Genomic DNA, 16112 nt, shown 5'->3' on the forward strand with positions numbered 1-16112 from the left:
ACAGCCTACACCCATCGACCTGCACCAGGACCATAGCCTTCCATATCCCTACTATCCATGTACCTATCCAAACTTCTCTTTAAACGTTGAAATCGAGCTCGCATGGACCACTTGTGCTGGCAGCTCATTCCACACTCTCATGACCCTCTGAGTGAAGAAGTTTCCCTCATATTCCCTTTAAACTTCTCACCTTTCACCCTTAACCCACAACCTCTGGTTGTAGTCCCATCCAATTTCAGTGGAAAAGCCTCCTTTCATTTCCCCTATCTATAGCCCCATAACCTTGTAAACCACTATCAAATCTTCTCTCAATCTTCTATGTTCTAAAGAATCACAGTTCTAAACTATTCAATCTTTCCTTATAATTCAGGTCCTCCTTGTAAATTTTCTCCATATTCTTTCAAATTTGTTCACATCTTTCCTGGAGGTAGGTTACCGAAGCTGCACACAGTACTCCAAATTAGGCCTCAACAACGTATACAACTTCAACATAACATTCCATCTCCTGTACTCGATACATTCATTTATGAAGGCCAATAGGCCAAAAGCTTTCTTTACAACTTTATCTACCTGTGAGCCTACTTTCAATGAATTATGGACCTGTATTCTCAAATCCCATTGTTCTACCACACTCCTCAGTGCCCTACCGTTCACTGTGTAAGACCTACCCTGATTGGTCCAACCAAAGTGCAAAACCTCGCACTTGTCTGCATTAAATTCCATCAGCCATTTCTCAGCCAATTTTTCCAGCTGATACAGATTTCTCTGCAAGCTATGATAGGCTTCCTCGCTGTCCACTGCACCCCCAATCTTGGTGCCATCTGCAAATTTGCTGATCCAATTAACCACATTATCATCCAGATTATTGATATCAATGCCAGGCAACAAAGGACCCAGCACTGATCCCTGTAGCACACCACTAGTCACAGGACTCCTGTCGGAGAGGCAACCCTCTACTGCCATTCTCTGGCTTGTCCAACAAAGCCTATGTTTAATGCAATTTTCTACCTCATCCTGAATGCCAACCGACTGAACCTTCTTGACTAGCCTCACATGCAGTTCCTTTTCCACGTAGGCAACATCCACTGCCCTTCCTTCATCCCTTTTCCTGGTAACTTCCTTTAAAAACTCTATAAGATTGGTTATACATGACCATGCTGATTATCCTTAATCAGTCCATGTCCATCCAAGTACTTATATATCTAGTCCCTTAGAATATCATCCAAAAACATTCCCATGACTGATGTCAGACTCACCGTCATACAATTTCCCAGTTTCTGTTTAAAGGCTTTTTTAAACAGTGGAACAACATTGGCTATCCTCCAATCTTCTGTACTGTCACTAAGGATGTCTGAAATATCCCTGCTCGGACCCCTGCAATTTCTGCACTTGGCTCCTGTAGGGTCCGGGGAACACCTTGTCAAGTCCTGGGGATTTACGCACCCTGTTTTGCCTCAGAGTAGCAAACACCTCCTTCTCTGTAACCTGTCCATGAAGTTGATGCCACTTTGCCTCACTTCCATAGATTATGCATCCCTCTCGTGAGTGAATCCAGGTGCAAAGAATGCATTGAAGATCTCCCTCGTTTGTTTTCGTTTCACACATGGATTACAATTCTGGTCTTCCAGAGGACCAGTTTTGTCCCATGCAGTCATTTTGCTCTTAGCATATCTGTAGAATCCTTCACCTTGTCCGCTAGGCCAACTTTATGCCTTCTATTTGCCTTTCTGATTTCTTTCTTAAGTGTTCTCTTTTGTATTTCTTGTACGGCATAAGCACCTCAATTGTTCCTACTTGCCTATACCTGCTATACACCTTTTTTCTCTTAACTAAGGTTCCATACACTTATTATCTTTACCTTTTATTGTGACAGGCACATACAAGCTGAGTATTTCCAAAATTTCCTTTTCAAATGCCTCCCACTTTCCAAGTACACCTTTGCCAGAAAACATCCTGTCCCAATCCACACTTGTCAGATAATCTCTGATACCATCAAAATTGGCCTTTTACCAATTTAGGATCTCAACCACAGACCAGATCTATCCCTTTGCATATTTACTTTGAAGCTAATGGCATTGTGGTCACCTGGATGCAAAGCATTCCCCTACATATACTTCTGTCACCTGCCCTGTCTCATTCCAGTATCGTACACTCTCACAAGAACTTCTATGTACAGATGAAGGAAGCTGTCCTGAACACATTTGACAAACTCTATCCCATCTAGTCCTTTTACAGAATGGGATTCCCAGACAATATGTGAAAAGTTAAAATCACCTACTATAAGGCAAGCAGTCTTAATTCCAAGAATTATTTTAGAATACAAGCTAACATACAAATACTAAGCAAACTAAATAATCAGCTGAGAAATGATGCTAAGAGGTGTATAGACAAAGGAATAAAAGTAGTAAAAGATGGCACTTCTGAAAAATCTATCACTTTTATAGATAAGATAAAAGAAATTCCTTTGATAGGGATTGATTAGTTAATAGGATACATAATTAAAACAATTACATCATGTGGGTAATGTGCTTATACTTAGCCCATGAAAAATGAGAAAGGTGATAAACCGTTAGTTTAGCTGCTATACCGCTTTCTGCCAGAGAGTGTGACCTATATGTGAGTTTGTTAAAAAGTACAAATCTTATAAAAGTATTCTTTAAAAGAATAGTTTCCAACGCCTTTTTACCAACTGATTTCTATTCTAACTTACTCTGAAGACCCCCAGAAGTGTCTGATTATTTTGTTCCTTGTAACAGGATAAAGGTAAACCAGCCTCTTCAGCCACAGGTCCAGGCGCCAAGCCAAAGGTAAGGACAACATAAAAGTTTCAATTATTCTCCACTTGAGTGAGAGTTTAAATCATTGTAATAAATCTCTTCAGAACTGTACTGAAATATGCCTTTTGATTTTGCATTTTATATTTTGTATTTTCGCTCATTTTTTTTGTTGCCTCTCGTGTTTTTTTTGCATGTGGGGGATGAATGGGGGTTTGATGTTTGGTGTTTTACTTGGAACGGGTTGGTTCCATGGTTCTTCGTTGTTTTGTGGCTGCCTGCGGGGAAGTGGTATTTCAGGGTTGTAAGCTGCATACATACTTTGATAATAAACGTACTTTGAATTGAATTCTCTTCCACCAATCCCAAATTATCATTACCTCTCCCCCTCAGATTTTTACCACTGACCTGTATATTTTATTGCAGCATTTATCCAACCAACCACCATACAGAGAAATGATAGATCCACATTGTTATAGGGAAAAGGTGCAAGCTCTGCACGTACAGCATTTGAGGTCAGGATTGAACCCGGGTTACAAGCTGCACCTCTCTGCCACTCTGCCGTTTAGATTACATTCATGACCTCATTGTGCTTGGGATAATACTGGAAGTCCATACCAGGTTTCACCTCACTTAGTACCAGGGTCAGGGTCAAAAATTATGTTCCAGTCCTGATGAAGGGTCACGGCCTGATATGTCGACTCTTTATTCATCTCCATTGATGCTGCCTGACCTGCTGAGTTCCTCTAGCATTTTATGTGTGTGTGTGTGTGTGTGTGTGTGTGTGTGTGTGTGTGTGTGTGTGTGTGTGTGTGTGTGTGTGTGTGTGTGTGTGTGTGTGTGTGTGTGTGTGTGTGTGTGTGTGTGTGTGTGTGTGTGTGCATTGCTCTGGATTTCCAGCATCTGCAGAATCTCGTGTTATGATGTTCCAGTTACTTAAGACTGGAAAACGCCACTTTTGCGGCTTTTAAGTTGTAGTGAAGACAGAATGGTAAGAGAACACTATGTTGTTTTGCCCAGACATCGAGAGGTATGAAACAAGAAACAAACCAAAGAATATCAGAGAGTGAAAAGGTAAATTGTCCATTCAATGTCAACTTCATTCAATCTTGAAATTGTGGAGGAAAATGCCTTAGCTTTAACAAGTTGGCATCATTCCCTCAGATTCAGATTTATTTATCACATGTACATCGAAACATACAGTGAAGTGTAACATTTGCATTAACAACCAACACAACCCAATGATAATTCTGGGAATGAAAGGCTTGTCTTATGACAACTGTTTGATGGCTCGGGGCCTGTGCTAACTGGAATTTAGACGAATAAGGGGGCTCTCATTGAAACCGTTTGAATGTTGAAAGGCCTAGGTTGATTGGATGTAAAGAGGATATTTCCCATAGTGGGGGGGGTCTAGAATCATAGGGCACAATCTCGGAATAGAGAGATGTCATTTTAGAATGGAGATGAGAAGGCATTTCTTTAGCCAGAGGTGGTGAATCTGTGGAATTCGTTGCCACAGGTGGCTGTGGAGGCCAAGTAATTGGTATACTTAAAACAGGGGTTGATAGATTATTGATAAGTCAGGGTGTGAAAAGTTTCAGGGAGAAGGCAGGAACGTGAGGTTGAGAGGGAAATGGATCAGCCATGATCAAATGGCAAAGCAGACTCAGTGGGCTAAATGGCCTAATTCTGCTCCTATATTTTATGGCCTTACTGTCTTTATGTGCTGGGGGCGAGTGTTGCCACACATTCTGGTGCCACCACAGCATGCCCACAACACAAGCAGCAGCAACAACAACACGAAAGCAAACCCCCTTCCTATCCCACCCACTCACACACACAGACATGCCACTTTGCACGTTGCCAAGGAAGGGTGGAACTGAACGATTTTATATTCGTTTTGACATTTTACCTTGGATCTGGAATGCCTGAGGTGCCATTAACCTGTTCACATCTATTGACAGTTACAGACAATGGCCGAAGTGGTAGATAGCCTTTCATCAGATTTCAACACTTCCTCTTCAGCCTCACATTCTGTGGCACCGATCTCCCAACAGAAAGAGGTAGGGCTCGTTTCCACTCCTCCCTCTAGCGTGTTCCATGGTTTAAATCGTCAGCTTTTTGGGCAATATACAGCGCCTCTCCAGGTTACGAACACCCAACCTGTGAAAGACCCAGAGGGATGATCATTTTGGAGGCTGGCGGGATGGATTTGCTGGAAGCTGTGGGGCATCTGCCATCCAGAAACTCTGCTTACAGCTGCATCTCAGACTTGTGAGCTGTCCATTTTACAAACAGAACAAAACATAGAACAGCATAATACAGACCCTTCAGCCCACAATGTCATGTTGACCTTTAAATCTACTCCGATATCAATCTACCCCTTCCATCCTACTTAGCCATCCTTTTACATCCATGTGCCTATTTAAGAGTTTCTCAACTGACCCTAAAGTATTTGTCTCTTCCACCACTCCCTGCAGGTTTTTCCATGGACCTAACAATCTCTGTTTAAAAAAAAACTACCTCTGACATTCCCACGGCACATTCTTCCCATCACTTTAAAATTATGCTCTTTTGTATTCGCCATTTCCACCCTGGGAAAAAGGTGCTGGCTATCTACTCTATCTGTGTCTCGCATCGTCTTGTACATCTCTATCAAGACACCTCTCATCCTCCATCGCTCCAAAGAGAAAAGCCCTAGCTCGCTCAACCTTTTCTCAAAAGGATCAGAATCAGGTTTAATATTACTGGCATATGTCATAAAATTGTGGCAGCAGAACAATGTATTGCATGATATAGAAAAAGTAAATCAATTACATTAAATGTATTTGTATATTAAGTAGTGTAATTAAAAATTGTGCAATAACAGAATTTTTTTTTTTAAGAAGTGACGTAGTGTTCATGGGTTCAATGTCCATTTAGAAACCGGATGGCAGAGGGGAAGAAGCTGTTCACGAATCGCTGAGTGTGTGCCTTCAGGTTTCTGTACCTTCTTCCTGGTGGTAACAGTGAGAAGAGGGCATGTCCTTAATAATGGAGGCTGCTTTTCTGAGGCACCGCTCCTTGAAGAAGTCTTGGGTACTATGGAAGCTCGACCCATGATAGAGCTGACTAATTTTACAACTTTTTGCAGCTTCTTTCAAATCTGTGCATTAGCCCCTCCCCCCATACCGGACGGTGATGTAGCCCGTCAGAATGCTCTCCAAGGTACATCTGTTAGAAGTTTGAGTGTTATAGGTGACAAATCAAATCTCCTCAAACTCCGAGTGAAATACAGTCACTGTCTTGTCTTCTTTATAGTTGCATAGATACGTAGGGACCAGGTTAGATCCTCAGAGATATTGACGCCAAGGAACTTGCAGTTTCTCATTCTCCACACTTCTGCTCCCTCTGTGAGGATTGGTTCGTGTTCACGTGTCTTACCCTTGCTGAAGTCCACAATCAGTTTATTGGTTTTACTGACAGTGAAGTGAGTAAAACAGTAAGTAAGTAAGAATGAGTGCTGCATTACCACTCATCGAGCTGGTATATCTCGCTCCTGTACACCCTCTCATCTTCATCTGAGATTCTACCAACATGTTTGTATCATCAGCAAGTTTATAGATGGGATTTGACCTTTGCCTGGCCACACAGTCGTAAGTGTAGAGAGAGCAGAGCAGTGGGCTAAGCACACATCCCTCTGGTGTGCTCTCTCAAGCAGGCAGCATCCTGGTAAATCTCCACCTCACCTTTCCTATAATGAGGTGACTAGAACTGAGCACAATACTCCAAGTGTGGTCTAAACAGGGTTTTTTAGAACTGTAGCTCTTGGACTAAATACCCTGAATAATTAGCCCTGCCGTGACCTGCAGAGAAGCTGTCATTTGTGCTCAAAGCAGCAAAAGTAGCTGAAGTGCTACGTATTTATCAAAAGTAAGGACTTTATCAAAGTTCAAAGTACATTTATTATCAAAGTACGTATGCAGTATACAACCCTGACCAGCTTCTTTGTGCAGACAGCTGTGAAACAAAGAAACAGACCCGTTCAAAGTAAACGTCAAACTACAGAGCAATTAATGCTGTAACAGTTGATATTTCTTTAAGTGTGTACTTATTACTGGGTTAATCACAGATCTGTTTTTGTACTAAATCTGGTTAGCCTTGCAACCTGATCCAGAGATGGTTCAGTACGTTATACATCGCATGCTCAAGCTGTTACAATGTGTGCTGCTTCACTGACTACAGCTCAGCATTCAATACTATCATCCCTTCAAAACTAATCAATAAGCTTCAAGACCTGGACCTCAGTACGTCCTTGTGCAACTGGATCCTAGATTCCTCACTTGTAGATGCCGGTCAGTTTGGATGGGCAACAACATTTCCTCCACAATCTCCATCAGCACAGGTGCTCCCCATGGAGCTGTGTGCTTAGTCCTCTGTTCTGCTTGCTTTACGTTTAAGACTGTAAGCACAGCTCAGTGCCATGTTTAAGTTTGCTGAAAACACTACTGTCATTGGCTGAATCAAAGGTGGTGAAAATAATCAGCATGTAGGAAGGAGATTGAAAATCTGGCTGAATGGTGCCACAACAACAACCTGTCATTCAATATCAACAAGACCAGGGAGTTGATTATTGAGTTCAGAAGGAGAAAAGCAGATGTTCATGAGCCAGTCCTTATCTGGGCATGAGAGGTGGAGAGGGTCAGAAACAGTAAACTCCTCAGTGTTGTCATTTCAGAGGATCTGATCTGGGCCCAATCTGTAAGTGCTATTACAAAGAGAGCACGGCAGCACCTCTACATTCTTAGAAGTTTGAAAATATTTGGTATGTCACCTAAAACTTTGACAGATTTCTATAGGTGTGTGATGGAGAGCATATTGAGTGGTTGCATCACAGCCTGGTATGGAAACACCAATGTCTTTGAACGAAAAAAGTAGTGAATACAGCCCAGTCCATCATGGGTAAAGCCCAACCAAGTCTGAGCACAACTATGTAGAGTGCTATCGCAGGAAAGCAGCATCCATCATCAAGGAACCCCCTCCCCCCACCATCCAGGCCATGCTCTTTTCTTCCTGCTGTATCAGGAAGAAGGTACAGGACCCTCAGGACCTGTGCCACTACTTTCAGGAACAGTTACTACCCCTCAACCATCAGGCTCTTGAGCCTGTGAGGATAACTTCACTCAACTTCACTCGCCTTTTCACCAAACTGTTCCTACAACCTATGGACTCTCTTTCAAGGACTCTTCATCTCATGTTCTCCATATTTATTGCTTACTTATTTATTATTATTTATTTTGTTTTCATTTTATACTTGCACAGTTTTTGTCTTTTGCACATTGGTTGTTTGTCCATCCTGTTGGGTACGGTCTTTTATTGATTCTATTGTGCGTCCTGGATTTACTATGAATGCCTGCAACAAAAGGCATCGCAGGTTTGTATATGGTGGCATTATGTACCTTGATAAAACGTTTACTTTGAACTTCGGATTTCCATTACAGTTATTTTGTCAAAATGACTTAACCATACTTACTCGAGCTAATTGTTCCATAGAGGATCATTGATAATACTTTCCTTGGAGTTCATCTTGCCTCAGAATTCAACATTGTCCAGGATCAATAAAATCAGCTGCTTCCAGGTTACTAAATGGTCATTGATGCATCTCTCAGAGAAGAGTAGCTGAAGACAGGAAGTAAATATTGATTGATTTTAGACAGATGATGGTGTTTGCATAAACATGGCAAACGGCCGGGACTGTGGTCTTACAACCATTCTCTTTTGGTTGATCTTACCTGCACCCTCAACAGCAAATTTTTGGTGAAGAAAGCATGGCAGCTTTCCACTTCCTGAGGTGAGTGAGGCTTCCCCACCCCATCCCATCCCATCCTAACCAATTTTTATGGGAGCACCATCGAGAGTGTCCGGACCAGCTGCATCACCGTCTGATACGGGAATTGTAAGCATCTGAAGACAAATCTCTACGAAGGATTGTGAAGACTACTGAGAGGATCATTGGAGTCCCTCTTTCACCCAATAGAGGTATTTATTAGGAGTGCTGCAGGGCCCTTAGCATTGTCAATGATCCCTCCCATCTGTCCAACAATCTCCTTTTACACTCTACCATCAGACAGGAGATACCATAGTATTTGGACAAGAACTGGTAGGATAAGAAACAGCTTTCTCTTGCAGGACGTCAGACTACTGAATTCCCTGCCACTGTTCAGGTTGCATCACACATGAAACACCAGTAGGGTTTTGCTGTTTACTTTTCAGTTCGTGTCACAAATGCACCTTATTATTTGTGAATTTACTAGTGGTAATATTACTTTGTGTGTGTGAGTTAGATGTGGTGTGGTGTGCAGCTTTGTGCAGAAGAATGTTTCGTTTGGAAGTATACATATGTATGGTTGAATTGCAGTAAACTTGAACTTTCTGTCCATATAAAACAATGAAGTTGGGATAGATGTACAATCCAAACTGTGTCTTCCTGCTTCAGTGTTTGGAGCAGAATGATCGGAGTAGATGTAAATTATGGACTAGATGGGCTGAAGGGCCAGTTTCTGTGCTGTAGAGTTCTGTGACTAAGTTGTGTATTTTGCTCAGCTGCATTTAACAAACTTCCTGTAAAATTTATTTTACTTCTTTAAAACAGACTGCTGCTAAATCTGACACGAAGAAAGCTCATAAACGCTAAAGCTATCAAAACAGGTAACTATGAATTTTAAATGTGTGTGCATTTCTGTTAGCTCAACATCCATGCAGAGAGAGGAATGTTGATATTTTCCATAATAGCAGCAAAAGGCCAGAACAGAGAGTTCAAGAAACAAATTAAACTTCCCAGCATCTCGAGTTTTCAACTTCCTACAAACCCAATGCTTTTAAACTGCAACTGTAAATGAGAACACAACATGCTAATTGCTATTATCCGTTGTTATATTTTTGACAAGCCTACAGTCACGAGGGAGATATAAAATTTACTGACAGAATTCTTGCCTTGCCTTGCTTGCTGCTTTAGCTTGGTTCTTTCGTTTGTTTAATGACCGACTTAAACCTTCCGTCTAATCAGGCATTTCATTAAGTACACCGGATGGTATGATGGCATTCAGGTTCAGTGACATCTCAGTAAAACATTCAACAAAATATCTCCATAGGCCTAAGTGCAAAGGGAGCGTCCCTCCAGGCTCTGCAGGGAAGCCCACACCTTCCCTGATCTCAGGATGCTCTGGTTTCTCCCACGTGCCGAAGACCTAGGGGTTGGGGTTAGCGAGTCGTGGCCCCGGAAGCATGCCAGTACTTGTGGACCGCCCAGCACAATAGTCACTGTTTGATCTGAGGCATTTCACTGTATGTTTCAATGTACACGTGACAAATGAAGCTTATCTTTAAATCCTGCCTACTGGAGGACAACACCGAATAAACAGACTAAAAGCACAGATGCAGTGAGGGGATTTAGACACAAGACAGCATATGTATGGAAGGGAGACCCCCATATAAGCAAGGGATAAAGCACGAGTTCTTGATAGGACTGGAAAAAGAAGGAATTGGGTGAGAATGAAGCCAGATGTGAACAACAGCATCAATCCACATAATAAAACAAAATTAAATGCAAAAGAAATAGGAATTGGTTTATTATTGTCACATGTACTGACACACTGAGTGCGGGGTGAGGGTAAGTCTCTACCAAAGGAGGTGTAAGGCGCTCCTGCCCTCCATTAGCTTGCAGGTCACCCTTGGGCGAGGTGTAGCACTTGATTATCCCCCTGATCAGGGTCAGGTGAAGCCACGGGAGCAGGTGGTGGATGGTCGTATGAGCAGCTGGTGCATATCACAAGTCCTGGTTACACGACCACTGACTCCAGGCAGACAATCTCTGAAGAGTATTGATAATGGCCGGGGTCACCCGTCTTGCAATGGCGCTGCCCACTAGAAGGCAATGGCAAACCACTTCTGTAGAAAAACGTGCCAGGAACAATCATGGTCATGGAAAGACCGTGATCTCTCACAAATGAACTGTTCATCCAAATCAGATCATTACACAGTGCATTGAGGCAGAGTAAAGTACAACAACAGAATGAGGAGTATAGAGAACATGCACAACCTGAACAAGGTGGATTGTGAGGTTGAGAGTCCATCTTACCCTACTAGTAAAGCACTCAATGTTCTTATAACAGCAGGATAGAAGGTATCCTTCAGCCTTGTGGTATTTGTAGCTTCTACCCAATGGGAGAGGGGAAAAGGAGGCATGTCCAGTGTGGGTGGATGGGATTGAACATGTTAAAGGTTGCATGTTCGAAAATGAAAAATAATGTACAAATAATCAAAAGCAATTCACATCTTAGCTGGGCTAATTTGAACTTTGTGAGCAGCTAGACAAGAAATACAGACGTAGATGGAATGGGCGCAAGTGGGTTTCCTTGAGGGAAAGGATATGATTTGTAAGTACATCGAGGATTCGGAATAGAGACAAGATTAAGCTAGCCTCAGGCATTTAACAAGGTCAAGTTGTTCATCTGTTTCCAAACCAATGACTCCATTCCATGATTGACAATGTCTAAAAATCTACTGAAATCTCCCCCAAGCTGAACATCATAACCCAGCAGAGGTATGGAGATTTACAGCCCCTTCTGTAATTAAAACTATTTGTTCCAATTTATCCACTTTGCTGGCTGCATTCTTAAAACAAATATCATTACACTTGCCAAATACTATTTTCTAATGTCAAATCATATTGATTCTGCTTTAATTATACGTAAGTGTCCTGTTATCAAAGATCTTAAACAATAGAATCCAGCAATTTCCCTATAACTAAGGTGAGGCTAATACATCTCTCCCTTCATTCTTTTTTAGCAATGTCACTTTTACTCCTACCAATCTGCTGGGAATATTCCAGGATCTAGGGAATTATGGAAGATTATGATTAATACATCTTCGTCTCTGCAGTCATCTCTATTTTGAACCCTGCGATATCGGCTGTAAGGGGGTTTGTTGGGTTGTGGCCTTTTTAATCTCTCTAATCTCAGCCAAAAATGCTGATGTTGATCTAACTTGTAATTATCTTTTCTGTTGCTTGTATAATGATTTCTTATCTGTCAACTTAATATGAAAAGTTAATTTACATTTAAAGTAATACATTTTAACCCTTGCTTATTCAGCAACTAACACTGATAATTCTATCCAGGCATTTGTTACTTAATCCTCTGTCCCATGCTGTTTAATGGCTTACTTAGCATAACTGTTTGCCGCTCTCTCACATATTTGCGTAGTGCTTCTGAGGGCTATTCAACAGCTACATTTTGAAAGGATGAAACTGACATTTGCATTACTCTGATCAAAACCGTATCAACTTATTTTTGACATTTCTTCCCCATCTCTCTCTGTCTCTCTCACTCTAATACTTTTCATACTAAGACCAGAAAATGCTCAGAAGGAACTGTAGAATTGTTAGGGTATGATAAATCCTCGGTGCATCCCTGTATATACCATCAGGACAGCAGGAATCTCTTAGTGTTTACTTACTTTTGTCATTTCAATTTAATGGCACGCCTTCTTCCTTTGCAGGTCCTGGTTTACAAACTGACCACTGTGCAAGTTTTACTTTTCATTGGGAATATGCTTCTGTATGAATGTCTGTGGTTTCTAATCAAGTTTCCAAAGAGCTGCTGTATCACTTTGTGGGGAGATAATGAACAACACCTTTGAGAATAACTTTAACTTTGACACTTAGCTTTATGCCATTGTATGAAATGTTACATGCTCTCTGAAGATTCTTAAACTGGATTTATATATTTAAAATTCTTTTTTCTAAGTGGGAAGGATGGTATATTTGTAGGAAATGTTTACCACTAATATATACTGTAAAAAGTGTGACAGTTGTTGAAGTTCAGTTCAATTTCTTTCTGAACTACACACAGTATTGAATTCCTTTCCCTGGGAACTGTCTATGCCTGAAGCAGTCTGTTCACAACCTTGGTGTTACCTTTGATCCGAGGAGAAGCTTCTGCCAACGTAGCTGCAGCATGGCCTAATATTGTAACTGTCTGACTCCGCCCTGCCTCAGCTTTGTTGTCCCTGGAACCAATTCTTCTCCCCTGGTTAGTTTCTGTCTTCCAATTTACTAAGATTTTAGCTCACTGTAAACGCATTGCCCATCATTGTAACTCGTCAATTCCCATGATTAAATGTAGACTGAACAATTTATATTGACACTAGGTCTGGAATTATGGGTTGTTAAATGCTCCTGATTTTTAGGCCTCAGGCCTCAGCCCTCCTCATCCCTGAAACCCGATGGGGTGTGTGTTCTCCAACTCTGAGTGCTTGAAGTGATTAAAGTTGGAGATGACAGTTACCTTCTATCACTTCTGACCACTGAAATTCATTAGCAGCACATCCATGTGACTCAGTATCAAACCTTGTTTAATAAACTCTTGTGAAGTGCCTTGGAACATACAGCAATGTTAAGGATACTATAAAAAGTGAACATTGACATTTCTGTGGACTGTAAAGGCTTGAATAAAGTTTCCAGGATGGATTACATTTGCCCTACTGCAGCACAACATTGTGTTGGAGTCTCAACTATTCACTTATACTTTATGGCTTGGGTGTATTATGTCACATGGGTACAAAGAGAAACTAAAAATAAAATGTAAAGAACACAAAATGTGTGAGCTTCATTTAAACTGATTGTTGCAGAGAACATACAGACACTTCAGCCCACAATGTTGTGTTGAACCTTTAATTTACATCAAGATCAATCTAACCCTTCCATCCCACATCCCACCGTTCTCTCTAAGGTGCACGGCCACACAGTAACTACAATGCTCCCATGCACATAGTCTTTGTTGCCGCACAGCTGGAGTTTTCTTTTATATAATGTTAATGTAATTTTGAAATTATGGTAATATAATTTTGAAATCTATGGTAACAATTGTGAAATACCCTATGAATTTTCATTCTAAATATTCATAGTATTCTTGTTACAAAAATAAACATTTAAAGTACCACGCAGTTTTCAGGCCATGTAAAAAATTTCCTGCTCAGAGCAATGGTTGGTCTGTACAGCTGTAAAAAAAAACGAGAGGGAACATTGATAGCCCTCCCTTTTTCTCCTGCCTTTAAAATGTCCTTGATGTATCTACCTCTACAACCATTCCTAGTGGCACGCTCCACGCACTTACCACTCAGTGTAAAAAGTCTTCCTCTGACATTACCCCCTATACATACCTCCCAAGAGCTTAAAATTATGTCCCCTCATATTAGCCATAGATGGAGCTGGTACTGGGGAAGCCTCGAGTACAACAAAAAAAAAACCTACAGCCATCTGCCACACAGATGAAGACCTTCACATTAATTTGATGTTCACAGATTTGAGTCCAATGCTTAGTTATTGCCTGATCTTGCAGTGAGTAATATATCAATTAAGTTAGTTATCATAAGTTCTGGAGAAATCATTCTGGCCTATAATAGAAATTTACTGTACAGAAGTACAATGATTTATGATTTTCGATAATAATCATGTATTCCATCGAGACAGTTTGGTTCCAACACTCATTGCAACTTGGCCCAAACATGGACAAGAGCTGAATCAGAGGAAATGGCCTTCAATACACTATTTGTATGACATACGGGCGACACAGTAGTGTAGTGGTTAGTGTAATGCTTTGCAACACCAGGGATCGGATTTCAATTCCCGTCGCTGTCTGTAAGGAGTTTGCATTTTCTCCACGTCACCACGTGGGTTTCCTCCGGGGGCTCTGGTTTCCTCAAAGATGTATGGGTCAGTAAGTTGTGGGCATGCTGTGTTAGCACATGACAACACTTAATGGCTGCCCCAAGCACATCCTCGAACTGCATTGGTGATTGACACAAATAACACATTTCACTCTATGTTCAGATGTACAGTGCACGTGACAAATAAAGCTAATTTTTAAAGTGTTCTAACAAAACTACAAACCTCCTTAGTAAATTACTTGAAGTATCACCTTACTCCCAAAAGCCTTACCATCCCCGACCAGACTTATTTCAGGAGAATGTTGAAATATTCCTGTTGCCTGGATGAGTGCAACTTCATGGTCACTTGGCTAAATCAACATCCCCCACTTTCAACAGCCTGCTCAACTGGCTCGCTGTATGTCCGAACCTTCTCCAGCGCTCATGGGTTGCAATGGAGATGCACTGCAGTAACCAAGGAGGGTCTTCTGGGCAGCACCTCTCAAACCTGCCCCAAACCCTATCCAGAAAAGCAGCAGACACATGGGAATTGTCCCTACCTGAAAGTCTTACACCATGAGCAACGTACACAAAATTCATCAAGTTAGGCAGCATCTATGGAGGGGAATAAACAAACGTCATTTCGGGTGAGACCTTATCGTTCATTCCTTTGTTATGTACCGGCTCATATGATTTAGGCGATCATGGTCTTTCCATGACCATAATTGTCCTGGCAAATTTTTCTACAGAATTGGTTTGCCATTGTCATCTTCTGGGCAGTGTCTTGACAAGATGAATGACAACAGCCATTATCGATACTCTTCAGAAATTGGTTGGTGGCAGTGGTCGCATAACAAGGACTTGAGCACCAGCTGCTCATATGGCTATGCACCACCTGCTCTCATGGCTTCATGTGACCCTGATCGGGGGCTAATCAGGTGCTACACATTGCCCAAGGGTGACCTGCAGGCCACCAGAGGGAAGGAGTGCCTTGTACCTGCTTTGGTAGAGATGTGATCTACCTTGCTACCTTGAGACCCTATATCATAATGATACAGAAATATATTACTGCTCCTTCATAATCACTGGGAAAAAATTATGGAGTTATCTCCTAATCAACCCTTTAGGAGCTCCTTACTCAGATAAATAGCAACTGCTCAAAAAGATGCTATTCAGGGCCTTTAAAGATGTGCAATAAATACTCAAGCATCCCATGGAAAGATAAAACTGTTTCACAATTCAAGATTTATTCCCCACACTGATTTCCCTTACAAGCTGAATAGGGGAATAGATACAATAATTAAAGAGAGAGAAAAAAATCCAACTGACCTTAAATGGAGCATCATAGCTGGGTAGTAAATTCTGCTAAGATACTTAGAATAGGCACAGATCTGAAGCCAGTGTGGAAATGTAAGTTAGACCTTACAGGGCTCTAGGCAGAAGGTAAGAAGAGCACAGACTGATGGCCAAAGGGCATATTTCTACAGTACTCTGGCACCAGTCATTAGATTGAAACTCATTGCTGTAAAACTAGCAGTACCAATTTCCACTGGCCAACGACACAAAGTTAATTTTAGTGATCAGATCATCTTGGCAAATGAGTTTAATTTCACATCATAAAAAAAAAAATCACAATTTCAAAAGTTACACTGC

At 41.4% G+C, this 16112-nt stretch overlaps 1 protein-coding gene across 1 annotated transcript in view; it reads left to right on the forward strand.

The window, feature by feature from the left end:
• cast (calpastatin) overlaps positions 1-13410 on the forward strand; it is a 207151-nt gene extending 193741 nt beyond the window's left edge. Inside the window, exons 45-49 of the mRNA XM_073067621.1 lie at positions 2757-2807; positions 3795-3848; positions 4739-4837; positions 9406-9461; positions 12312-13410. Coding sequence (XP_072923722.1) covers positions 2757-2807; positions 3795-3848; positions 4739-4837; positions 9406-9447 — 246 coding nt within the window. The 3' untranslated portion in view covers positions 9448-9461; positions 12312-13410. The remainder of the gene's footprint in view (positions 1-2756; positions 2808-3794; positions 3849-4738; positions 4838-9405; positions 9462-12311) is intronic.
• Positions 13411-16112: the final 2702 nt, after the last annotated feature.

The sequence above is a fragment of the Hemitrygon akajei genome, chromosome 2, assembly GCF_048418815.1.
Source record: "Hemitrygon akajei chromosome 2, sHemAka1.3, whole genome shotgun sequence".
Classification (NCBI taxonomy): Eukaryota; Metazoa; Chordata; class Chondrichthyes; order Myliobatiformes; family Dasyatidae; genus Hemitrygon; species Hemitrygon akajei.